Below are 27,416 nucleotides of genomic sequence, written 5' to 3' on the forward strand. Positions count from 1 at the left end.
TAATCCCAGCACTCAGAGGCAGACGCAAGCGGATTTCTGAGTTCGAGGTCAGCCTGATCTACAAAGTGAGTTCCAGGACAGCCAGGGCTACACAGAGAAACCCTGTCTCAAAAAACAAAAAACAACAACAACAACAAAAAGATAAACCATTACTGAAGTTGTATTTCTATTCATTATGATTTTGGTGGCGCTCCAGTTCTGTGTTTAGCTACTTGGTTATTATAACTAGTTCTAATATACTCCGTCCCTGCTATGAGCATGCTTATCCCCATGTTTCAGTATCTCTAGCGAGCTTCAAGACTCAACCTAAGCACTGCTAGCCGTTTCCAGCCCAGCTCCCAGCTTCGCTATGGACTCTACCCATGTTAGGCAGCGTCAATCACCTCCTCCTTTGTGATACTCCTACTCCAAAAATATCTCTACTACAGCAATCTAATCTGCATTATAAGAGTTTGTTTACCTAACAGTAAAGCAGTAAAATATGGCAGCTCTGAAGATTCTAACCACTGTTAATAAGGTGTTCAGCCCTGGGCTCTTCGGGTCTGTACTCAGTACAAGCTCCTCAAGTGAGTTCTACACACTTGATGTTTCAGAAGCACTGCCTCAACTGTAGAGCAGGAAGCCCATGCTCCCTGTGTTCTAACAGCCTTACAGGGAACCCTTAATGCTGCTGTATCAGAGACTATACTTTCATGTACACGAGACTTAAAGCAAGAGTTGGTAAAATAATTTGTGAGTCAAATTTATCTGTTTGGTCTTGTTTTTTTTAAATACAAACAGAATAAAAACGTCCAAGTCCATTCGTTCATATACCCCGTCTATATACTCAGTTTTTGCATAAGGCAGAGCCAAGGAGCTGCAGTAGAGGTGTATGTATATATTATCTGAGGTGTTTGAGGCAAACAGTACATATACCTGGTTTTGAGACAGGGCCTCTCTACATAGTCAAAAATTATTTTCTTCCCATTCTACTATACCTCTTCTAGAAACAAAAGCTAGAAAACTCACAAAATTATGCAAAGGCTTCTCATTTCAATTCTTTTCCCTCTCCTACAGTTGGAGAACAGGCTTTCAATATACGATACAGGCTAGCCTGAAACTCACCACCCTCCTGTCTCTGCTTCCCAATTGCTGGGCTTACACGTGTGCATAACCATCCCTGGCTCTTATTTTAGCTCTTATGTAAAAGCTTCATGTCTGTATTCTTAGAACAACTAAGAATTTTATTTAATCATTTCCAAAGGCTAAGCAAGAGGATTTTTGTTATACAATGTATCTGAAGGAGCAAATAAATTATTGTTCCAAAAATTATTTCAATAACATACTAATGACTTGGTCTGTTTTCAAAATGCTATTCATATATTTTAAAGATTTATTTAATTTATGTTTATGAGGGTTTGCCTGCAGGTATGTATGTATGTATGTGTGCACCTCATGTGTGCTTGGGGGAGATCAGAAGAGGGCACTGGATCCTCTGGAACTGGAATTATGAATGGTTGTAAACCATCAGCTGGGTACTGGGAATCAAACCCAGGTCCTCCACAAGAGCAGCACATGATCTTAACCACCAAGCCATCTTTCCAGTCCTTAAAATGCTATTCTAAGAAAACAAGAAAACACCCATGTGAAAGTTTACTTCCAGTGCATTTAGAGGTGGTAACAGCATGCAAGAATTCTGTTGTCACCTACTGGTTTCCACAAAACAAGATGGAATGTTAAAAAAGAAAAAAAAAATGTAGTTCTCCAATGTTTAAGAGAAAAGTCATTCAGCTGAGACAAGGTCATTAGCGTAGAATGGTCTAACTACGAAGATGTCCACAACTGTTAGCTTACAATTATACTGTCTTAATTTTACTCTTGGATTTTTTCCCCATCCCAAACCACACCATAAAGAGCTGCTCTCACCGGGCGTGGTGGCGCACGCCTTTAATCCCAGCACTCCAGAGACAGAGGCAGGCGGATTTCTGAGTTCTAGGCCAGCCTGGTCTACAAAATGAGTTCTAGGACAGCCAGGGCTACACAGAGAAACCCTGTCTCGAAAAAACAAAAACAAAAACAAAAAGCCAAGAGCTGCTCTCCTCCATCAAGTTTATATTCCTGAGATATTTATACAGTTATATACTTCTGCTGTCTTGGTTCCATTTATACTCTTTCCTCGTCAGTCAGCCTCTCTGGTCCTTTAAGCATTCCTGTGGGTCTCCTGTGAACTCTCTCCAACTGGTCCCCAGCACTCTTGTAATGAGGTGCCTCCAACTGACTGCAGCCTTCCAGGAACAACCCAGTCAATCAGAATAAGATGAGCTCACCCTCCTCTGTCCCATGACATAATACTTCTGAGTGGGCAACCCCCCAAATCACAGAAAGCTGGTGTGCTGCTGTACTAGACTACAACCCCATTCCTTGCCTGTCAGACCTGGGCACTGGGGTATGCAGTATGCAGAAGACGCCAAAGCCCAGAGAACAGATGACGTGTTCTTGCAATCTCTCTCTTACTAGAGGAAGTAAGCAGAGAGAAAAAATTATTTTCAAGTTAAATATGCAGACAAGAACAAAGAACACAAAGTTCCATAAGTTTCTAAAGCTAAAACATGGGCATGTTCAAACAGTCATGCACATTTTATACTTAGGACCAAAAGGCTCCTTCGTTCTCTCCTGCCAGCTTCTGTCCTCTGCCAAAGTCCTTAAAGCTCTTGTTCATAAGAGTCTGAAAAGCACACACTTCTTCTGACCTCAATTTGCTGCCCCCATCCCTAGAAAGCTACATTTTCCCTTTGGTTAGAATTATTTTCTAAAACTACAGGCAGTTCAACATGGGATCTACCAACAGCCAACCCCTTTGGTTTCTCTGCACGACATACTCTTCATTGTATATTTCTTGAGCATCTGGTCTGACTGCCTGATAAAGGCTGAAGTCCTGAGGCACAGGGATACGTTAAAACAGCATTTGACCCTCTTTTTGTTTCCTTTTCCTTTCTTTTCTTCTTCCTTTTTGTGTTGGGAGTCAAACTCAACACCTTAAGCATGCTATGCTCCTATCAGAGAGCTAATCTGGATGCTTACACATGGTCCTATCATAGAGATAATCTGGATGCTACACATGGTCCTACCATAGAACTACCTCCCTGCCTTTGTTTTTTTTCTAAAGTGCCTTAACCATGAACTCAGACTGGCCTAAAACATGGTATGTTGTCCAAGCAAGACACACTACTTATCTGACAAATTCATAAATGCATATAATGTATTTTGGTCATTTTCACCCCATACTACCCTCTCTCACCCCCTCCCACTCCTGCTGAATCCCCACTTCTTCCTAGCAAGAAAGCCCCTTTCCCATGCCATGTCTTTCTGTTGCTGTTGAATTTAGTTAGGGTTGCTCACAGAAGAACGTGATTCATTGTGGAAAGTGGACAATTACACGTGCTAAGTACAGTGACAGAGAAGTGTGAAGGTCAGGCAGGACAGAGGTAACCTTGTCTTAAGAGCCAGACAGTGTCTTCACAGTAGAGGCAGTAAGGCCAACTAACTAAGAATGAGTGTGAGGGGCCCGTGGTTAAGAGAGCTCGTTGCTATGTAGAGAGGATCTGAGCTTGGTTCCCAGCACCCAGTGGAGCGGCTCACAACCTCCTATAGCTCCAGCTCCAGAGGCTCGGACTCCCTCTTCTGCCCTCTGTGGGAACTTGCATTTTCAAAGATATACAAATAATTAAAGAATAAGTAATTAATAAACATTTTAAAATAAAATGCTTTTTAAAGAAAGAGCGAGTACTTGCAAAGGTGAGTGAGGGAGTCTGATATCCTAGAGGCAGGTAAAAACACCATGCCAAAAAGGGGAGTGACGACAAATTTCAGCATCATGAAGCAAAGTATTTAGAAAGACCACCAGGGGCAGAGCGACTGCTTCTAAGTACCATCTCAGGAATGGAGAAGAGCAGGAGTTTGGTCTTGGACTAGTTAGTTACTTAGCCTGTCTTGGTTGTAGATGTAAAGTGGAGACATGGTGAGAAAAGAAGAGATCCAGCTGTTCTAGAAGAGCCAGTACTGAACTACGGGGAAAGAAAGCTGAGAATGGAAATCCCAGACCCAGGTGGTCTTGTTCTAAAGGTCGCTGGATTGCCAAATAAGACCGTGGCTTATGTCAGGCCATAGCAGCTCCAGTAAGAGAGGAAGGTGGCTTCTCTGCCATTCGGTATTCCTCAGGTGAGAATTCTTTGTTCAGTTCTGAGATTCCACCTCACACCAGTCAGAATGGCTAAGATCAAAAATTCAGGTGACAGCAGATGCTGGCGAGGATGTGGAGAAAGAGGAACACTCCTCCATTGATGGTGGGATTGCAAGCTTGTACAACCACTCTGGAAATCAATCTGGCGGTTCCTCAGAAAATTGGACATAGTACTACTGGAGGATCCAGCAATACCTCTCCTGGGCATATATCCAGAAGATGTCCCAACCGTTAAGAAGGACACATGCTCCACTATGTTCATAGCAGCCTTATTTATAATAGCCAGAAGCTGGAAAGAACCCAGATGCCCCTCAACAGAGGAATGGTTACAGAAAATATGGTACATTTACACAATGGAGTACTACTCAGCTATTAAAAAGAATGAATTTATGAAATTCCTAGCCAAATGGATGGACCTGGAGGGCATCATCTTGAGTGAGGTAACACAATCACAAAGGAACTCACACAATATGTATTCACTGATAAGTGGATATTAGCCCAAAACTTAGGATACCCAAGATATAAGATACAATTTGCTAAACGCATGAAACTCAAGAAGAATGAAGACCAAAGTGTGGACACTGTGCCCCTTCTTACAAGTGGGAACAAAACACCCATGGAAGGAGTTACAGAGACAAAGTTTGGAGCTGTGATGAAAGGATGGACCATCTAGAGACTGCCATATCCAGGGATCCATCCCATAATCAGCTTCCAAACGCTGACACCATTGCATACACTAGCAAGATTTTGCTGAAAGGACCCAGATATAGCTCTCTCTTGTGAAACTATGCCGGGGCCAAACAAACACAGAAGTGGATGCTCACTGTCAGCTATTGGATGGATCACAGGGCTCCCAATGGAGAAGCTAGAGAAAGTACCCAAGGAGCTAAAGGGATCTGCAACCCTATAGTGGGAACAACATGATGAACTAACCAGTACCCCGGAGCTCTTGTCTCTAGCTGCATATGTATCGAAAAATGGCCTAATCGGCCATCACTGGAAAGAGAGGCCCATTGGACTTGCAAACTTTATATGCCCCAATACAGGGGAATGCCAGGGCCAAAAGAATGGGAATGGGTGGGTAGGGAAGTGGGGGGGGGGGTATGGGGGACTTTTGGGATAGCATTGGAAATGTAATTGAGGAAAATACGTAATAAAAAAAATAAATAATAAAAAAAAAAGAGAGGAAGGTGGCTATACTCTCCCCAAGAGATTAGCTGGTTTTCTAGAGCGATCTCATGTGGAAACAATCATAGCAACCATCCAAAATACTGATGATCTGGGGCTCTCTCAAGGACAATGGCAGTAACAAGAGTATGCTGCTGAGACTTGACTGTGGGACAAGTCTTTCATCTGCATTACATCATTCAACCCTCAGGTCAACCACATCTAGTATATGACCTATTAGGTTAGGAAACAGAGGCACAGAGAGCCGAAATACATTGATAAAGCCACCTATTTGATAGCTGAGAGAGCCAGACAATTTGATTTGAGAGCCTATGATATTAACCAGGAATTCTGATGTAATAAAAGCAGCCCTTCCTCCCTGGCCAGCCAGATAGGTAGCATGAAAGGTCCAATTATATATTTGATTTGAAAACTTAAAGAACTATTACTTCATTTTAGATTTTAAGCAACAAGAAAAATGTTTTTTTAAGGTTGATTTTTTGTTGTTGTTTTTTGTTTTTTGTTTTTTTTAACCAAAGGAGAGAGAGGCTAACTGATTTTAGCAGTCATGGTGGCAGTGCAGGCAGTCCCAGCACTCAGGAGGCTAATGTGGGTGGGCTCAAGTCTGAGGTCACCCTGACCTGTGGAGCAGGATCCTGTATTCCACGAAGACCCCAAGAAGCAAACCGAGCCTGGTGGCAGGAGGCAGAGACAAAACAATCAAAAGTGCAAAGCTTCAAGGTAAGCCTGAGTTTACAAAATCCTGTTTCAAATAAAAAGTTAAAAAAACAAATAAAAGTGAAGTGGATGTAGATACACTTCAGTGGTTGGGCACCTATCTCACATGAGGTTCTGGATTCAGTTCCCAATCTCTCTCTCTCTCTCTCTCTCACACACACATACACACACACACACACACACACACAAACAAACACACAAATCTGAATGGAGACAAAAGTGAAAGAGGTAGAGAAATGGTTAAAAAAATAAACTGTATTCATGAAATGGGGAGAAAGGCTAGACATTCTTGTGTTCTTTGAAGTTAGCAGGATAATGACCTGTGAGATCAGAAAGAAACACGGGTAAAAAGCTAAGCATAAATGCAGACCTTTGGGCCTTGGGAGCCTAGACAGACAGTGACTGAAGGATGAAGGGCAAAAGGAAGGAGCTAGCAAGCACAGAGGAGCACGGCGAGCCTTATACGGTCTTATAGCGTATCCAGGTAGCCACATCCACAAGACATATGGAAACAGACACATTGCAAAGTATACATCCAAGTGGCAGCCTGGAGACCTGAGAAATGGCAAAGTCCACATGGAAAGCAGGCAGACTCAGACAGACTAAGTGAACTTGGAGAAAATCAATCTATCCCAATGGTGGGGAGGGCTGAAAGAAAAACTAAACAATACAAACAAACAAATAAATAAAGGGAAGTGCTGAAGAGCTTCCTGTCACATGGTCACACATTCCAAACTATAAACTGTAAGCCAGTAAAACTCACAATCTTAGGAGAAACCTAGACTTGGGAGAAAATGACAGCACCAACTCTGGGGAGAGGTCATATGTAGGAAGAAAGCAGGCAACGGTGACACAGACTTGTAGTTCCAACTACCGTGGAGGCTGAGCTGAAAGGGCATTTAAGATTAGGAATTTGAGGGACCCTGTCTCAAAAAGAGGGTGTTATAAGGTGGTTGCTGGAGAGATGACTCAGGGGAGCCCTGGCTGCTCTCACAGAGGACCTGGGTTCAGTTCCTAGCATGCACATAGTGGCTCATAATTGTCTCTAATGTCAGTTCCAAGGGATCAATCAATGTCTTCTCATGACCTCCATGGATACCAGATGTGGGCATGGTGAACTTACATCCATACCACCAAATACTCAGGCACAGCAAACTAACTATGGTTTTTTTTTTTGTTGTTTTTTTTTTTAAGTATATGGGGAAGCAGGCACAAGCAGCAATGGCAGGGAATAACTGGGGGAGGGAAAAAACTGCAAAAGTGACTTACTGGGGGTCAAATGAAGATATTATTTAAGCAGTCATTTAAGCAGTAAACATTGTGAGACCCATGAAAGATTTATGCCAGAGGGTGGGGGCAGGAACTCAAAAATCAAAGTTATTTTCTAGAGTTTTCCTGTTCTAACCTAACAACTTCAAATACACTTTACACCCTATAATCCCTGTTGTTTGTTTTGAGAGAAGGTCTCTCTATATAACCCTGGCTGTCTTGGGAACTTACTATGTAGACCAGGCAGGCCTTAAACTCAGTGACCCTCCGGACTCTGCCTCAAAGGGCACCAGCACACCTGATCTATCTCTTGTTAAAAATAAGACTCTTAAGGCAGGGCTGGAGAGATGACTCAGCCTTAAGGGCAGCACTTTTCCAGAGGATCCAGGTTTAATTCCCATTGTCCACATGATAGCTCACAGCCATCTGTAACTCCAATTCGAGTGTGTCTGACACAGCCTTCTGATTTCACATACCCCAGGCACATATTTGATACACATACATATATGCAGGTAAAAGTCATACATAAAAAAACTAAAGTTCTTAACATAAAAAACATACCAAAAGTATATTACAGGGCTGCAGAGATGACGCTGCCATGTCAGTTGATCTGATGCTTTCGTATGCACATACACATACATACACACCTGTGTACTCATGTGCACACACCCGAACATGCATAAATAAAAATAAATCTTTTTTAAAAAGGAATACTATTCTAAATTTGACTCAATTTAATGACCAGTAAGCTCTTTGCAATCCAATCCAGGGATGGATATTTCAAAATCATGTGTCTCAAAGAAATTCAGATCTAACCTCGAATCTAATTGGAATCTAATCCTATAAAAATCACTGTATCTCACTGAAATTTTAAATTTTATTTTAAAGATTTTATGTATATGAGTGTTTTGCCTCATGTGTTTGTGCACTGTGTGTATGCCTGGTGACTGCAGAGGGCAGAAGGAAGCATCAGATCTACTGGAATAGGAGGAGTTACAGACAGTTGTGAGCTGCCATGTGGGTGCTGGGCATTGAAACCAGGTCGGTCCTCTGAGAGCAGCAAGAGCTCTCAGCCAATGAGCCATCTCTCCAGCTGCAAACATAGCAGTTAGATTTGTTCATGCTGTTACTTACATCAGTAAGGAGTTTGTTTTTCTTGAGTGCTGGGTAGTAGTCCCTTCTAATGACAGAGTAGAGGCTGTTTATCCATTCACCAGATGGACACTTAGATTATGTCCAGTTTAGTGCTATTATGGATAAAGATGCAATGACTCCTCAGGCATGAGTTTCTGTATGGACACATTTTTTATTCTCTGAAGTAAATACAGGCGTGGAACTGCTAGTCCATAGGAGAAGCATATTTTCAACTTACAAGCAACCACTCAGCTGCTTCCCAAGGCAGCTGTATTACTTTACATTTAGAGCAACACATGAGTCCAGTTGCTCTACCACCACCAACCTCTGTACTGTCAGGGGTCCAGATTTTACTCATTCTCATAGCTGATCCTCCCCTTACCCACAAGTTTCATTATGGAGCACTGACTGGCCTCTAATGCACAGAGATCTGCTTGCTTCTGTCTTCCATGTGTTGGAATTAAAGGCTTGTGCCACCACATCGAACCATATTCGGATGGCTAAGAGTTCTGAGCATCTTGTCAGGTATGTATTAGCTATTATATAGCTTCTTTGATAAAATGTCTATTCAAACATGTTGTCTTCTTCCTACTGAGCTCTAGGTCTTTATAGACTCTACATGGAAGCCCTTGGCTTGCCTCTTGATTTCTTGTTTTTAAACTTGTATGAATATTTGTGTGTGTGTGATACCTGTAAAAGCCAGAACAAAGTGCCTGACAAGGTAGTGGGACTGGACCTGCAAGAACAGTAAGTGTTCTTAACCACTGAGTCATTTCTCCAGCTCTGTTTCCTGGGTTCTATAGTTTTAAAGTCTTTGCCTATCTCAAGATCACGAAGACTTTTTCTGCTTTCTTCTAAAGTTTATCTAAAAGTTTCATAAGGAAAAAAAAAACCTCTTGTCAAAAATTTTAACAAGATTTTATTAAAACCCTGCACTCCACTTATCTCCTAATTACTCAGCTTTATCATCTCTTTGTTTCGTTCAGAGTCAACCTCCCACACTCCTAAGCACTACTGAAATAAGAGTCTATTTCTGAACCTGGAAAGACGTTGTCTTTTAGCAGCTTTCCCCATCCACCCAGTAATTGGCATACCTACATTTAGCCAAGATTTCTGTCCCTGCTCTGTCTTCAGATCAGGCCCAAATCTCTGTAGCTCTGAATCTGCCTCTGGACAAATTCTAGAACCCAGAACACACTCCTTGGGACAAAGCTGGAAACAATCAGCCACATATCATTCTGGTGTGAATGAGAAGATTCCAGAAGATCATTCTGTCTAGTTCAAGTGTCACTCTGGCCTATGGGAAACTGGAGAAAGCCACATTCCTCACCAGTTAAATTAAAATTTAGCCTAATAAAGCTTAAGGTGACCAGAACCTAAGCAAGTCCACGATCCTTAATTCTCTTTAGAGTTTCTTTGCATCATTCTCTTTAAAACAAAACTAAGTTTCTCAGAATCAAAACGAAGTAGCAGATATACAAAAAGAGCGCTCAGCATTCCACTTCAGTCTGGACCAGTTTACTAATCACTCTTAGAGCTGTGCCGACACAGTAGGACATTACAGACGTGGCCCATAAGGAGAGGCCCGAGAAGCTAACTGCTTGCTGGGAGGGGGGCGGGGGGGGGGGAGTGCCTGTGGAAGCCAGAGGTCACATGTCAGGCTTCCTTGGTGGCTGCCTATCTTGTTTTTTACAGATAAGTTCTCTCAGCAGACCTGAAACTCAGTGACTCTGATAGACTGGCTGGCCGTCACCACTCCCTACCCTGTCTCTCTCTCCTCAGAGCTGGCATCACAGACCTGTGCCGCCACATCCAGCTTTTTACTCTGAGGATCTGGACACAGGTTCTAAAAACTTCACTGAGCCCAGCTGGTCTGTTTGGTTTTTTTAGAAGGAAGTCTGGTGTAGCTAAGGCCGGCCTTTATCTCCGGATTCTCCTGCGTCTACCACCCAAGGGATGAGGTTACAGACACTCTGTCATCATTCTTGGCTGAAAATATTACTTTTTAATTTTAGCAAATGTTGCAATTAACAGCAGTGTGTAACCTGTAGCAACTAAAACTAATATACAGTTTTCTAAAACAATAATCGGAGCTTTTGGCTCTGTTTTGGTAGCACTTTTTAATAGGCCTGGCGATAGATGCAGCTTAATGGTAGAATTCTTGTCTCTTAATATATGTGAGATCCCAAGGTAACCCTCCAGTCCCCAGTATGGAAACTAAGAGATACAACAGATACCGTGGACCTGGCCTGACATTCTTTATCACTAGCCACTGACACCTGTCAGGACAGGGCTACACTTCAAAGACAGAAATGGTATGTAATCCTTAATATCAAGAAATACCTGCCCAAGCAGTGCTTCCCCAAGTACAGAATGGCACGATATAATGCTGCTTTAGCTTGAATTCCTATAAAAGGAGTTTCTCCCCTTAAGTCCTCATTTGCCATATGGCAAGTGGACTGCTGTTCCGTGTACAGGGCATGGAAGAAACTGTATTCCAGGAACTCTACATGTGTGGAAAAAACCCTAACAGTCATGAGGAAGTGAATGGAGTTAGGGAACACTGGCCCCAAACACCTGCATATGTTGAAAAATAATAAAACCTCAAACCCTTTTGAACTTTAGAGACAGCTGACAAGGTGCTTAAAGCTTTGCATATGGAGCTGAAGAGTGGGCTCAGCAGTTAGCCAAGTACTACTCAAGCAGAGGACCCGAGTCCAGTTCCCGGCACCATGCCAGGTGGCTCACCATCCTGTACACTAGCTCCAGGGGATCTGATGCCCTTTTCCATGGGCAACCATGTTCACATGTGCATATTTTCATACTGACACACATGCATATGTATATATGTATATATGTATACACATGCATATATGTATGTATATATATGTATATATTTAAAATAATAATGCATTCTTTTGCTTAAAGCTTTCCCAAACTCTCTCACTCATTTTAACTGGCTGAGGTTTGACCCGCTTGCTCCTTCCAGCTGTTGGGGACTTTGTGTTTACTCTTTTTGAGATACTGTCTCACTCTGTAACACAACCTGCTTTGAACTCCTGATCCTCACGTCTGCCTTTACTGAGATTAAAGACACGCACCGCCACACCTAGTGTCTGAATTTATTTTTCTTGGCTTCTTCTTTTATTTTTTTTAAGCTCCTTTTTTATATATTCAATCTAGAATGTGTGCTGGGCCATTTTCTGGAGCCTTGTTCAGCTCAGAAAGCTTAAGAATTTGCAAAAATTTTGGAGCTGACACTATGTCTAACTCAATAACAAATTTATTTTTATTTTTAAAGGAAAAATAAATTACTGTTCAGTTTATTACTTCCTCATATCCTGGTTTTTTTCGTCTGTCTATAAAATGAACTCTTCCTTGCTGATCCACAGGAGGAGGACAGGTCCCCATGTTCCCACCCCACAGCAGCTTCTATGATCAGGTAACTGTGGACTACTCGAGCTTGGCTACAGCAGGAATATTTCAAAAGCAAAACTCTGAACTTGACAAGCCGTCTCCCTCAATAAGTCTAGGAAGTTGTTATTTTATTAACCGCGCATGAAATGGCAGGCAAATGGCCAGATACACAGCCCAGTGGGGTAGAATTTTGCAATTTTCTCTCACACACACAAAGCTAAAACTCCTGCCTCTATTATGATCCATTACTTTCAGGTTACTTTTTAAGTAACTTTAAACGCTTACTTACTTACTTATTAGTATTCTCAGCATGTGTACACAGGTACGCACGGGCCATGGTTCATACCGCGGTCACAGGACCATTTCCAGGAGTTGGTTCTCCCTCTCCACTGTGGGTTCCAGGGATCAAATCCAAGTTGTCAGGCTCCTGTGGCAAGTACTTCCAACCTGATGCGCCCTGTTGCTGGCCCTCCACTCTCTTTTTTATTTTATGTGTGTGAGTGTTTTGCCTGCATGTATCTGTATGCCCCACCTGTAAGCATGGTGCCCTTGAAGGCTAGCAGCAGCCACTGAATCTTCTGGAACTGGCAGCTGTGAGCTGTCCTGTGGATGCTGGAATCAGAACCTGGATCCTCTGGAAGAATAGCAAGCACTTGCAACCACGGAACCGTCTTTCCAGACCCCTCCAGTCTTAGCTTTAAGGAAAAAAAGCATGTAACTGAAGGAAGAACAATCTTTTTTTTTCTGATTGTTTGGTTAATCTACGGGGAGGAGGGAGGCAGAGATTTATGTAGCCCAGGTTAGCCTCAAGCTCGTTATGTAGCTGAGGATAACCTTAACACTCCTCCTTCTCCTGCTGTCCCCATCTCTCACATTCAGGGATTACAGCCATTTGTCTTCACTCCCAACTTAGTGTGAGGAGAAGCTCAACACTCACACACCCACCCAAACCCCGACAGATCGGAAGCTATGGAGAGCAAGCTCTAAGCAGCAAGAAACACAGATTGAGACCACGGTTAAAAAAAAAAATTACAGTTTGACTGCAATGTGGAATTCTGGATTGGGTTCTGCATAGAAAAGAGAAGGTGAGGTGACATTTTTGTGATATCCAAGTCTGTAATTTATTAAGAAATCATTCTTAGATGTGACAGATGTACCGTGGTTATGTAAGAAGTGAACATTTGAAAGAGTGTGATGAAAAGCAGAGAAGAACACTGTATTTCACTTCCCTAATCACTGCTCCAACTTGGACAGTGCAAGGTTCAAACCTTCATTAAATATTTTTCTACTCCTTTCTACATACTATTTGCCCACTTGCATTTCCTTCCTTACCAAAATGTGAAAAACTGCTTCATATTTGTAAGGTCTTCATTGCTTTTTCTTCCAAATAGCTTTACCATTTACACCTGAAGCTATCCTTGCATTTGAACCTTCCAAAGTAGATGAGGGTTAAAATAATATGGACCAGGTCTCTGTTGAAAATTGAAAGAAGCATATTAACTATTGACTACTAGTTAGTACTATTATCATATTACACAAAATGTTTGTTGCTTATTATTAAATGACCATTATCTGATCACTGGCCAGAAAATACAATGAGCACAAAATGCAGCGAATATTAGCATTTTAACACTAATATCAAAGTGCACCTAAACAAATACATTAGCTGCACATACATGAACACAGACACATGTATACACACACCCTGTAAGCATACACATATATGAACACAGACACGCACATGCACATACACAGGACAACATGTAAACCGTCTCATAAGTCTGGAAATGTTACTATAAAAAATGAAGACTAAGCATTTAATAATCCTTCAAAAATATGTCACCAAAAAAATAGTAACTGAAATTTAAACCTAAGATAATTAATGGCTAGAGCCATTTCAAAGGTAAAATGAGGGCCTCTGGCTATAACTCAGTTGGTAGAGTTCCTTAGCCAGAAATGCTCAGGATCTTAGCGCTCAGGAGGTTGAAGTAGTAGGATCAACTACTGGGCATGGTGACACACCTTTAACCCCAGTACTTGGGAAGCAGAGGCAGGTGGATCTCTGGGAGTTCGAGACCAATATGGTCTACAGAGTGAGTTCCAGAACAGCCAAGGCTGTATAAACAAACAAATGAAGTTCTAGGTTATGCTCAATTGTTCAAGGCCAGCCTGTGATACACTAGACCTTTTCTTTAAAAACAACAACAAAACAAAACAAAACAAAACAAAACAAAACAAAACAAAACAAAAAAACCAGGTAAAATAATATACTGTAGTACTTACTAATGTTACAAAATCGTAACTGTTGTAGGGTATGGTAAGCAGCCATACTCTAACCAGGACCCTTGCAGAAGGCTGAGCATGGGCAATAATTTTTCCAAAGTATGTTGACCACTTGGTATAGTATTTAACTATTTATAAGTTATTCTTCAACAGAGGCTGAGTTTGCTTTTGTTTTTGTTTTTAACAATAACTAGCATGTTGTCTGGGACAGAATGGCCTCTCAATAAATGCCGTGTGAATATGTGATGTACCTCTAAAGTGTCATGTAACCAATCCAACATCAAGACATAGGAGAACACGCTGTATCTTATATTACCACATTTTAAGCATCTTTTGTTTTTAGTTTATGTATATGGGTTCTGTGTGTGTGTGTGTGTGTGTGTGTGGTTTTTTGATGAAGGCTAGAAGAAGGCGTCAAACCCCCTGGAGTCAGGCTTATGGGTAGTTGTGAGCTGTCAGATGTGGGTGCTGAGAGCCAAATCTGGATCACTGAAACAGCAGCCAGTGTTCTTAGCCACCACACCATCTCTCTGGCCATTACTCCATTTAAAGTCACCAGGTTAGATTAAAAAGTAATTAACCAAATAAATGTTTGTTGGGGGAACAACATATGGCCCATGAGATAAATGTAAACATGTAGTTTGAGACTAGAAATAATATCTCTACATTAACTTGAAATATAAGATGTTCCCTAGGGGCTCTCCCACTAGTCGTAATTGTATTCAAATGTATTTAGACCAATTAATAAGGAGAACAAATTCCAAGACCAATTAAGTATTCAAACTGTGGACTCAGGGGTCTCAGAGACTCTTTCTCTTCAGGACTACAGAAAACACACAATGAACCACTAAGAAGGACTAAAGTAATTCTTTCCCTCACGAGTGTGCAGTCAAAAGTAATTACTTCCCACTTCCATTCAACACAGTCAAAACCATGCTACCTTCCATCCCTATCAAAGGATGGCATATAATAGCTGAGGCTTTAATCGTAGGCTTTAAGATTCCCAGATTATGACAAAATTACAATGCAGCAAAGCACTCTGCCAGCTATGTTCTCAACCCCCACAGTGTTCCTCCACTGATTCAGCTCCTTATCAAGTATTAACAATCAAGGATCAGAAAGTTCTCAAAACAGAAGCTGCAAATCGATTTAAAATAAAAGAAGGAAAAAACAAAAAAGATTTCAAACTTGAGAGGAAAGGGCTTTTCTTTCAGTCCCTGAATTTAAAAGCAAGTTACAAATTACCTAGCTTGGCAATTTTCTCTTTGAGTGCTCTCAATCAAGTGCACAAGGATGCAGTCTGTCTGTCTCTGTCTCTCTTTTTCTCTCTCTGTCTCTGTTTCTCTCTTTCTCTCTCTCTTTTCTAATCAGTCTCCAGATTTTTTTTTTAATAATTGACCATGTTTATTAAAAAAGGCTAAATGCCGGTGGGCAGTGGTGGCACACGCCTTTAATCCCAGCACTTGGGAGGCAGAGTCAGGCGGATTTCTGAGTTCAAGGCCAGCCTGGTTTACAGAGTGAGTTCCAGGACAGCCTGGAACACAGAGAAACCCTGTCTCAAATCTCCCACCCCCCAAAATGGCTAAATGCCCAATCACTAACATGTTTCTTTTTTTTTCCCACATTTTTTTATTAGATATTTTCTTCATTTACATTTCAAATGCTATCCCAAAAGTTGCCTATACCCTTCCCCCGCCCTGCTCCCGTACCCACTCAAGCCCACTTCTTGGCCCTGGCATTCCCTGTACTGGGGCATATAAAGTTTGCTAGACCAAGGGGCCTCTCTTCCCAATGATGGCTGACTAGGCCATCTTCTGCTACCTATGCAGCTAGAGACACAAGCTCTGGGGGTACTGGTTAGTTCATATTGTTGTTCCACTTATAGGGTTGCAGACCCCTTCAGCTCTTGGGTACTTTCTCTAGCTCCTATATTGGGGGCCCTGTGTTCCATCCTATAGATGACTGTGAGCATCCACTTCTGTATATATTTCATTTTTTAAAAATATGGGTGCTGTTAATTCTACCCATGAATGGTAGCCTGGCAGACACAACCTGTTGTGAAAAGATAAGGAACTCACTCCCGGTGGGGGTAAAGCAGAAGTAAAGTCTCTGAAGACATGTCAATAATAAAATGATTTCAACACCAAAAATTCACAACCCACAGATGTGTGAACGACAGAGAGACCTGCACACATATGAGTCTCTCAAAGAGAACAACAGGAAGGACAGCAGTTCCACATTCAAACCGACACAAAATGATCCGTTATAGAGACCTGAAAGTTTAGTAAGAGTTCTGAGGTTTGCCAACACGGTCAAGTTTCAAAATAGTAAAAAACACATGAACACTCAAGTGGTGTAACATTTCCGGTTGGAAAAACTTGACAGGAAATGACTGAAAAGACTTTAATGGCAAGCATCTCTAGGGACAATGCTTATGACTATGAAAATACAGGTCGGTCCTGGTGGTGTCTGGGTAATACAGGTGCTGTGATGATGAGCTTAGCTTTATACACAAAGAAACAGAGGCACCAACTGATGGCCCAAAGAAATGCAAATAAAGCATCTCAAGAGAGGGAGTGAACTGCAGCCAGTCAAACGACTGAGTCCCATAAACAATGCACTGCCTCGCACTGTTACACTTCCAACACCTCTGAACCCAGTAACACTAGGTCAGTGTCATGCAGTAAGAAAAACACAAGCGTTAGAACCCAACCGACCCAAACTGACCTCTGAGCGTCTAGGGCACAGCTTCAACATCGGTAAAACAAAGGTATCAAAAGAGTCAACTAAGATGAAGTTTACATAGCCTACAAGTCTGATAAACTGCACATCCACTTCCAGGAAAGCTGTCCCTGGCCTTCCACAGACTCTCAAGGGGTAAAAGAAACCTCTCCAGATGGTTAAGAACAACTAGAATACATCCTAAAAGCAAAGACAAACAAGCAAACGGAAAACAAAACCAAACACTGCCCAGTTTCGCTTTCTCACTCCCACAAATTCTCCCTCTCCCGTTAAGGGCCGCACACCAGGCTTCACAACGAAGAGCACTGTTCCCCATCACATGCCAGGCTTGGTAAGTAGTTGCACATATAAGCTTCTGCACCTGTTTTTCTTGTGATCGTCTAAAAAAGGCCGCTGCGACTGGGGTAGTTGGCTCAATGAGTAAAGTACCTGCTGGCCAAGCAAGAAGCCCTGAGTTTGGATGCCCAGGATCTGGTTAGAAAACAAGCCGGGGTGTAGTGGGCTTGTCCACTCCAGCACCGGAGGGCAGGGATGGGAGTATCTCTGGGGCTTTTTGGTCAGTCAATCTAGCAAAAACCGGAGGTGGGGATGCCGGGGGCTTCCAGGTTGGGTAAGACAGACTGTTTTCTAAAAAGTGGAAGATAAAGACAAGCAGCTTCCTCTGGCTCCGAATTTCTGCTCTGATGCACCTGCACGCTCGTGCATACACGGGGGGTGGGGGGAGGAGGAGGAGAGAGAGAGAACACACGCAGACAGACAGAAACGGAGGGAGAATATTGGGGGGATGTCCTCCATCGCTATTACATTCCTCTCTTTCCGAAGAATCTTACACCCAGCCTCACGAAGTTCCAAGCCGGCGAGGAAAACCAATCAATAACAGAGCCTCAAGGCTGAACTACAGAGCCAAGGCTGAACTGATGAGCCAGAGGAAAACCAGAATGTACTGTCAAACTATGGGACGCCCAGGATCCCGACCCCTCTGCCCTCGTCCCCTCTTCTCTCGCTCGCCTCCAACAATTCTGGTGCCTACGGTCGGCTGGGCTCTGCCTCCGGCTGCGGCGTGAAGAGAAACGTTACCCGAACGTGGGCTGCAACGTGGCCAAGTCCTAGTTCTGGGGTCCGAGGAAGCAGCGGCCTCATCCAGCACAAATCCTACCCTCCACCCGCCCCCCCAAAAAATCTCCAGTATCGATCTCCGCCAGCGTTAGGAGCCGGCTCAGAGCTTTTACGTTTCCCAAAGTAGCTTCCGCCTCCGGGTTGGCCTTTGCCGGAAAGAGCGTGGGGATGACGTAAAGTGTCGCGCTGCGAGCGATTCCGGAAGAAACAGGAGTGCGGCGTGAACATGGTGAGCGGAGTGGGAGAACTTTGTCAGAGAGCTTTGGGGAGCAAACGGGAGCTCAGCCTTTGGCCAGATATAGACTCGGCGCTTCCTTGTTTGTTTGTTTGCTTAATTCCATTCTGGCCTGAGTTCGAAGGGAGTAGGGAGGGAGACTGGGTACTGTTTGGGGAGAGAAGGGGCAAGAAAAATAGGAGAGAACTTTAAAAGATGTTTTCAGCTCTTTTTAACTCGAAAACTTCTGTTTCAAGGGGAAGCAAAAGAAAACAAGGAAATATGCGACTATGAAGCGAATGCTCAGTCTGAGAGACGAGCGACTGTGAGTGGTCAGAACCAACTGGTTTCTTAAACTGATCAGAACTGCAGAAGTCACGATGGGCTAAGTAGAAACATCTGATGTTCTGGTTTCTTAAACTACAGAAGTCACGATGGGCTAAGTAGAAACATTTGATGTTTTTTTTTTTTTGTTTGTTTTGCTTATTATGTCTTAGGTCTGTGTTGCATGGAATTATAGTCACACATTCGGTGGGGCAAGGGCATGGTATCGTTGTGGGAAAGCCGGTGAGGAGGTCATACCATGGCTGTCTTCAGGTCCTGCCACCCAAGTTTAAAAAGGACGATGGGAAAAGTCCAAGTTAGTCCCATTTTATAAGTTATAAGAATTCAGAACCTTCCCGGGCGGTGGTGGCGCACGCCTTTAATCCCAGCACTCGGGAGGCAGAGGCAGGCGGATTTTTGAGTTCGAAGCCAGCCTGGTCTACAGAGTGAGTTCCAGGACAGCCAGGGCTATACAGAGAAACCCTGTTTCGAAAAAAACAAAACAAACAAAAAAAGAATTCAGAACCTTAGAACAAGCTAGAATGATATTCCCATTATAAAGAATACTCAGCCAGTTTCTCTGTATCCGTGAAGACTGGGTAAACAGTTAATTTGATGAAGACTGGTCTTTTTTGTGTTTTCGGAACAAGAGAGTGGTCATTAGAACCTTCAGAATTATTATTCTCAGCTTCGGATGTGGGTTTTTATTTTATCTTTTAGGAACAATGTCCCACTGATAACTTCCTTGTGTTGAGTCTTTATTTTATTCGTGTGTTATGTTTCAGGCCTTTATAAATAACGTGGAGAAACTTTCCTCCGAAACTTGTGATTTGAGTCCTTTTTGGTTTGGTTTGTTGTTGTTGTTGTTGTTGGAGACAGGGTCTCACTAAGTAGCCTTGGCTACCCTGAAACTTGATATGTAGACCAGACCTCAAATTTTTAGGGCTCTGTCTGCCTCTCTCTCTCTGGAGCTAGGAGGGCCACCATGCCTACCTTGGGATATTCAGAAGTCTTCAGCAGGTTAATAACCTTTTCACGGCCTCTTACACGTGGTTTTTTGTTTTTAGCATATATTGTACATAACAATAGATATCATTATGTTATTTTTCAAGTGGGTATATAATGTACTTTGAGTATAATCAACCCCCATTTATACCAAAAAAAAGTTAATAATTAGAATTTATTCATTAAGAACATCTTGAGGAGCTGGAGAGATGGCTCAGCGGTTAAGAGCACTGACTGCTCTTTCAAAGGTCCTGAGTTCAATTCCCAGCAACCACATGGTGGCTCACAACCATCCGTAACGAGATCTGGCGCCCTCTTCTGGAGTGTCTGAAGGCAGCTACAGTGTACATACATATAATAAATAAATCTTAAAAAAAAAAAAGAACATCTTGAGTTTATTAGCCTTATTGATTAATTTTTATATTTTCTGGCTACTTCCTGCTCTATTTACTTGTTCTCATAGTATATGTTGATGCTAACATCACAAAGTCCACGACTGGATTTCTTTGGTAGCAGAAAGAGAATGGAACTTGAGGTGATAGAGATTGAGCCCAGGGCTTCACACGTGCTAGGCCAGTGCTCTACCATGGAGAGACAGCCCCAACAAACTGAAACTTCCAAATGAAATTTCAACTGCCTCATTTTTCCCTTCTCTGGATTTGCTTTTTTTGCAGTAAAGAAAAGGATAGGTTGAAGCCTAAGAAGAAAGAGAAGAAAGATCCGAGCGCGCTGAAGGAAAGAGAAGTGTGAGTACTAAAAGTGTCAGCTTGCCTTTCCACTCAGAGACTAGGAAGCAGTGGCCCTGGAAGATTCCAGGCTTCCCTGACTCCGCTGCTTGTCGAGTGAAAGTGCTATCGGTGGGCACATTCTCATCTCCATGCTTTGAGGTTTTGAATCCCATTGAGCAATAAATTTTCCCTGAAGGCACTAGGACTAAACTTTTTTTCTCTTCAAAAAAATCTTTTAAAACAAATAATTTCTATTTTTTGCCACATTAAAATGTCACAAAAGAGAGACTATATTGCCACAAATTGGTGAGGTTATATATTCTGGATGAAGGTCATTCCTTTAAAATAAGTACCTTTAACGTCATGAAAAATCTGAGCACATTTTGCATAATTTTATCTTCCTGCGCTGGATTCGCAGAGGCTGTATTGTCACCGCAGTTCCTGGTTCAGGAACATCATGAGGTTTTAGATGAGTAGTGGGCTCTGCTATGGTCCTAATGCTAGACAGTCTGTTTACATTCCATCCATCTTAGGGTTCTGAGAATGGCAACGTGCTATAGCATTGATTTTAATCCTGATAACTAGATTCTTTCTGTGCCTGGAGACTAGTCTCCAAATCTAGGAAGAGCTAGGTTTGGAATAGTTGTGTTTTTAAAGTTATATCAGAGCTTTCTAGTGGGCCTGAAAATAGCAGGCTGTCAACTTTCCTTTTTAAAGTTTCTTTAATTATGTGTATGTGTGGCCACGGATGTGTCTCTGTGGGCATGTGCACATGAGTTTGGGTTTCTGGAGGCTGAGGGTGTAGCACCCCTGGGGCTGGAGTTACAGGCAGTAATGAACACTCAAGGTCAGCGGAGGAACTACGTCTGCGTCCTCTGAGAGCAGTAGTGCATGCTTGTAACTGCTGAGCCGTTTACTCAGCCCCTTTCCTGCCTGCAGTGAACAAGGGGAAAAAGGTGTTTATCTATAGTGAACTTTCTCAGATACTTCAGTTTTCATTTCGTTAGCATCAGAATTATCAATGTAGACGTCAGCCTGTGGTCTTATTTTCTTTCTCCTTTCAGCCCCCAGCATCCTTCCTGCTTGTTCTTCCAGTATAATACACAGCTGGGTCCACCTTACCACATCCTTGTCGATACCAACTTCATCAACTTTTCCATTAAGGCCAAACTGGACTTAGTGCAGTCAATGATGGACTGTCTGTATGCCAAGTGTGAGTATCGTGCTTTTGTGTTTCTGTGACATCTGGACAAAACAATCATGCTGGTGCAAATCCATAAAGAGTGGGAGTGAAGACCCAGTAAGTTATCCAAGGGCCACTTAGTTTCCAGTGTACCTAGCAATGGCAGCGTTCACTCCGTCGAGATCTAATGCATGCTTGACTAGGAGTAATTAAATTCTCACAATTGGAAAGCAGTGCTTTCAACTCTCATTAGAGATGTCAATTTTGAGCCTGGGTTTTAAAATTCTGAACAAATGAAAATCTGTTTTTGGTATGTACATTTCTATTAAGCAGGATATATTCTCAATTCCAATCAACTCTAGGAAAGCTAAGTAAAGCCTATTTCCACTTAGAGGAACACAGCCAGAATTCAAACACTAGGCAGTTCTCATGCACGTTTATCCAGTTGGAGTTCATTTGTATTACATAGGACCTGTGGTAGCTTATGCCCCAGTGGTAGCTTTCCCGTGTTTATTTGGGCATCCCCTTCTGTCGTAATCCTGAGTGGGAAAAAGAAAGCTAAGCCGTATCCAAGAGAATAGCTTCCTACTAGTGAGGCGTGTTACGTTTTTGGGTGAGGGAAGTAGCTCAGCGGTTCAATAGTGGAGCATTTCCTAGTGTGTGAGGAGCTCTGAGATTAGTCCCTACCACTGCCAAACAGTGACCAAAAAAAAAAAAAAATTGCTTCATTTTATGATAGGTTCCTATTCATAAGTTGTTGCTCTGTTAAATGGACAAATGACATTCAGAGTGGAATGAATTACTATAATCAAAGGGAAATTTTGCATTTCTTTTTTCAAAAAGACACATCAGCATACATTGTTGCGGTTTGTCTTACTAAGCATCACAGATATGCTACATTCTTTTCTGCAGATAGAAAACTGTGGTAGCTGCTGCGAGTAGGTCTGTTGCCTTTTGGGTTTTGGTTTTTTTTTGTAGACTTTATTATTTTATGTGTATGTGTGTTACCTGAGTGTGTGTGTTTTCCATGTGTCTGGGGTGTTGGATCCCCCTGCAACTGGAATTACAGATGGTTGTGAGCCACAGTGTGGTACTGGGCCCTCTGCAAGAACCACGAGCACGCTTAACCACCCTACGCTTTTCGGTAGCATGTGCCCATTTATGTCTTCATCATAGTTTCATAATTCTCACAGGATTTACAGGATGTAACAATTTTTTCCCCCCCAGGGATGAGGGTTTGAAACAGGGTCTCACCATGTAGCTCTGGCTGTCTTAGAATTCTCTGTAGAGAATGGCCTCAAACTCAAATAGACCTGCCTCTGCCTCCCAAGTGCTGGGATTAAAGGTGTGCTCCACCACTGCCCCGCTGTTCTTGTTTTTTTTGAGACAGGGTTTTACTCTGTAAACTTGGATGTCCTGGAACTCACAATATAGACCAAGGCTGGTTTTGAACTCACAGTGATCTTCCTACCTGTTGTAGGATCAGTGTTTTTTTTTTTATGTTTACTATTATAATTGTTTTAGGTCATTACAAACTAAGCCAATATAAAAATAGCCAACATATCAAATGATGTGTAGCTTTTTTAAAATTTTGTTTTAGTTTTGAGCTTCCATATGGGTGCTGGGAATCAAGCCAGAGTCCTCTGAAAGAACAGTTGGTGCTTTTAACCTCTGAACCACCTCTCCAGGCCCTATGTGTAACTTATTATTTTAAGATTTATTTAGTATATAGTTTCTGCATGTATGTATGCCTGCACACCAGAAGATGGCACCAGATTTCATCATACATGGTTATGAGCCACCATGAGGTTGCTGGGAATTGAACTCAGAACCTCTAGAAGACTATTTCAAGCTCAGCCATCTCTCCAGCCCTATGTACAACTTCTTACTACTCCAGTATTCCAATGGCCCACAGCCTACCCATCTTTCTCCCTTTCCTTAGGCCTCCCTGTTTCCTGACACACAGCAAAACTCTTAGCCTCCAGTGGCCTACAGATGTTCAGGGGGAAGGAGTATCAAATGTGTTTCCCTGTAGGTCAGAAGATATACATGTCAGCTGAAGACCTACACATGCTTTTGCTTGGGAAGGTGTGTTAGGCTGAGAAGGAAGCCAGGAGTGATGCCATACACCTGTACTTCCACCACTCAGGAAACAGGAAAGGGGGTTCAAGGTCAAAGAAACATCTTGAAGATTAAAAATATCACTTCAGTGAACATGTGAATGATTAATTAAGCAAAATATCATTGTTGTTGGTAAGGATAAGTTTTAGTGGTCTGGACAGGGATAACAATATCAAAATTGCTAAATACTCCCTTAATACAGAGTTTAATAGAGAGCAAGATCCTAACTCCTCAGTTCTGTGAATGTGAAGAGAAGTGAGGAAGCTACAGGGGAAAAAAAAGAGAGATTGAAGAGTTTGGATTATGAGGTTTAAGGAAAGACACCATCTCCATACTATAGAGGAGGTGGAGCTGCAAGTGCTAACGTGGACCTGTAGTAAGTTATCCAGGAGGCAACACAAGACAGTAAGTCACGACGCTCTATAGAGTTTTCAGTGTGCACAACACTTCCCTCTATGGGAAGAAGACACTGAGACCTTACTTCCTAGAGCAGAGAATCAAAGTCTGGCTTCAAAGGACAGGCTGACTCCTGACTCCTACTAGTGGTTTATAGGACTGGTGACTTTAAGCTAAAGCTAATCCTAATTTACATTTTATAAAATCCAAACCAGGAATATAGCTCAGTGGTAGAGTGTTTGCCTAGCATATATGATGCCCCAAACCTAATACCCAGCACCACACACACTTGAAGTACAAAGCCAGAGAAACATAGGGCTAAAAGGTAAGACAGGAATGGGAAGTGGGACAGACAGCTCAGTGTATAACACTTGAATGGTGTGCACATGATCCCTGGCTGTTCTCCAGCACTGCCCCACCACACACCAAAAAGGTACTAGGCCGCCTAAGAATCATACTAAATCCTCTCTGTCCATGCTTTATAAATGAAATTTAAAAATAAATAAACAAACCCAGGTGACTGCACACCTGTTTTCAATATGGTTGATACACATTTTTCAAGTCTTAATATTGAGATGGGCTGTTCAGCAAAAATGGTTCTTTGAAAAATAAAAGTGCTGGGGGGTGTGGCAGGTTATGGTGATGGAGAGGTGGCTCAGCAGTTAAAGAACACTTGTTAGTCTTGCAAAGGACCTGGCTTCAGTTCCCAGCACTCACATGGTGACTCACAACTGTCTGTAATTCCAGTTGCAGAGGATCTGATGTCCTTGTCTGACCGCCACAAGCACCAGGCATGCACATGGTTGCACATATATGCAAGCAAAACATTCATCCACACTAAATAAATATTTTTAAGAGGAAATTTTTAAAAAATACACTGGGCTAAGGAGATGATTCATCTGGTAAAGGCACTTTGCAGCAAGCCTCCTGAGTTGGAGCCCAGGAGCCCAGGTTTTGGAGGAGAGAACAGACTCCTACAAGTCAGCTTCTAACCTTCACTCATGCACATATATAGTGCATGGTCCCAACTCCCCCAATAAATACGTGGACATAATTTAAATGTACACTGATGCTTTTGAAAGACAAGCAGAGAAAAACTGAAAATAAATCTGAGAATAGAGTGGAGATACTAGGTCAGTGAATTTAGGTAGTTGTGGAACCAGAAGGTAATGTGCGCTTAAAGAAGGCTAACTTCATAGCCATCTGACAGTAAAAGCGTGAGGCCTGTAACAGAATAGGACATTGGCTCCAAGAAGAAACCCCAGTTCCTTTAGTCATTCACCTTGATGTTTTCAAGAGTCACTCAAAGCACTGTTTTGTTTCTGGTCACGACTCTAGAGATCATATTTTAGGTGCCTGTTGTTGGTTTTTGCATTTAATAATCTACCTTGAGCACTTTGCCTTATCTATAGAGAGTGGCCTCATCTTTGTGCGTTTCGTAGTATTCAGTAGTTTAACCATATAATTTTATTTGTCTTTTGGGGAGGCTGTTGTCACTGTTTTGAGACAGGATCTGATGTAGTCCATGCTGCTCTAGAATTTATTGTGTAGCTAAGGATGACCTTGAAGTACTGAACCTTCAGCCTCTGCCTCCTAAATGCTCAGCTTACAGTTATGCATCACCTTCCGTCAACCCCACATGCTGAGGATTGAACCTAGGACCTCCTGAATAGGAGGCAAGCACTGTACTGCTGAGCTGTGTCCCCAGCCCGTGTTCACTGGACAGGGTCACACCAAATTGCCCAAGATGGCCTTGAGCTATTTCTGGCCCATGCTGGTCTTGGACTTTCAGTCCTCCTGTATCAGCATCTAGAGTAGCTAGGCTTACAAGCCTTTGCCACTCTACCCAATTCTCTTAGGTTTTTTGTTTTTTGGGGTTTTGGGGTTTGTTTTGTTTTGTTTTTTGACAGGGTTTCTCTGTGTAGCCCTGGCTGTCCTGGAACTCACTTTGTAAACCAGGCTGGCCACGAACTCATAAATCCCCCTGCCTCTGCCTCCCAAGTGCTGGGTTTAAAGGCGTGCACCGCCACCACCTGGCTTGTTTGTTTTTTTTTTTTTTTTTTTTTTTTTGGTTTTTCGAGACAGGGTTTCTCTGTATAGCCCTGGCTGTCCTGGAACTCACTTTGTAGACCAGGCTGGCCTCGAACTCAGAAATCCGCCTGCCTCTGCCTCCCGAGTGCTGGGATTAAAGGCGTGTGCCACCACGCCCGGCTGTTTTTTTTTTTTTTAATTATTATTTTTACCTGCATTGGTGGCTTTCCTACATCCATGTCTGTGTGAGGGTGTCAGATTCCCTGGAACTAGAGTCACAGACAGTTCTAAGCTGCCATGAGAGTACAGAGATAACCCAGGTCCTCTGAAAGAGCAGCCAGTGCTTTTAACTACTGAGTCATCCCTCCAGCCCCATTTCTTTTAGTTCTTACTGGTGATTTCAGTGGACTTAATCTGCTGACATTGCAGAAGTCTACAGGAGTTTTACAGACTAAACTAAATATAATTCAGAGATATCTTTACAATCTCTGTTCCTAATTTCTGGGCTGTGTTTTGTTTGTTCCTTGCAGGTATCCCTTGTATAACTGATTGTGTAATGGCTGAAATTGAGAAATTGGGACAGAAGTATCGTGTGGCACTAAGGTAAGAAGGACTTAGTCTAGATTGCAGACTGCAGATATTTGTACCTCATCTCTTTGCTAATGAAAGATTTCCTGGCAAGTTAGTTTAAATTTAAAATAAATAAATAAAAGACTGGAGAGTTGGCCAAGCAGCTAAGAACATTTACTGCTTTCCCAGAGGACCTGAGCTCAGCTCGTCCTAGCCATGTTGGGCAATTCACAACCACCTATACTCCACATTCACTGTTTGCTCTCCCACAAGAATGGCAGCTGAAAGGAGCAGGGAACTAGAGAATGTCAGGAAGACCTGTCTCCATCTCCTCAGGACCCTAACACCCACACTCATTCACTGACCCGCACTAGTGGGGCTTAGCAAGGTCCTCTTACGGTCATACATCCAGTCTCTTTTCATAATCAGGCAGACACAGAAAAATGTATTTAGCTTTTGTATTGCTGATTGGCTATGCCATAGTGACCGCCCTTATGCCTGTCTTGCAATGTACTTATGTAAGACAATTTCCTAAAAATGTTAAGATGGATTTGATTTTCTTTTTTTTTGTTTTATTTATTTATTTATTTATTTATTTATTATATGTAAGTACATTGTAGCTATCCTCAGACACTCCAGAAGAGGGAGTCAGATCTCATTACGAATGGTTGTGAGCCACCATGTGGTTGCTGGGATTTGAACTCCAGACCTTCGGAAGAGCAGTTGGGTGCTCTTACCCACTGAGCCATCTCACCAGCC

At 42.4% G+C, this 27,416-nt stretch overlaps 2 protein-coding genes across 3 annotated transcripts in view; one reads left to right on the forward strand and one right to left on the reverse strand.

The window, feature by feature from the left end:
* Arel1 (apoptosis resistant E3 ubiquitin protein ligase 1) overlaps nucleotides 1-18,185 on the reverse strand; it is a 52,452-nt gene extending 34,267 nt beyond the window's left edge. For both annotated transcript variants that reach the window (XM_021178694.2, XM_021178691.2), the window contains exon 1: nucleotides 18,047-18,185. The gene's annotated coding sequence lies outside the window, so the exon portion shown is untranslated. The remainder of the gene's footprint in view (nucleotides 1-18,046) is intronic.
* Nucleotides 18,186-18,223: 38 nt separating this feature from the next.
* Fcf1 (FCF1 rRNA-processing protein) overlaps nucleotides 18,224-27,416 on the forward strand; it is a 12,642-nt gene continuing 3,449 nt past the window's right edge. Inside the window, exons 1-5 of the mRNA XM_021178695.2 lie at nucleotides 18,224-18,314; nucleotides 18,557-18,624; nucleotides 20,303-20,374; nucleotides 21,421-21,569; nucleotides 26,618-26,690. Coding sequence (XP_021034354.1) covers nucleotides 18,312-18,314; nucleotides 18,557-18,624; nucleotides 20,303-20,374; nucleotides 21,421-21,569; nucleotides 26,618-26,690 — 365 coding nt within the window. The 5' untranslated portion in view covers nucleotides 18,224-18,311. The remainder of the gene's footprint in view (nucleotides 18,315-18,556; nucleotides 18,625-20,302; nucleotides 20,375-21,420; nucleotides 21,570-26,617; nucleotides 26,691-27,416) is intronic.

The sequence above is a fragment of the Mus caroli genome, chromosome 12, assembly GCF_900094665.2.
Source record: "Mus caroli chromosome 12, CAROLI_EIJ_v1.1, whole genome shotgun sequence".
Classification (NCBI taxonomy): domain Eukaryota; kingdom Metazoa; phylum Chordata; class Mammalia; order Rodentia; family Muridae; genus Mus; species Mus caroli.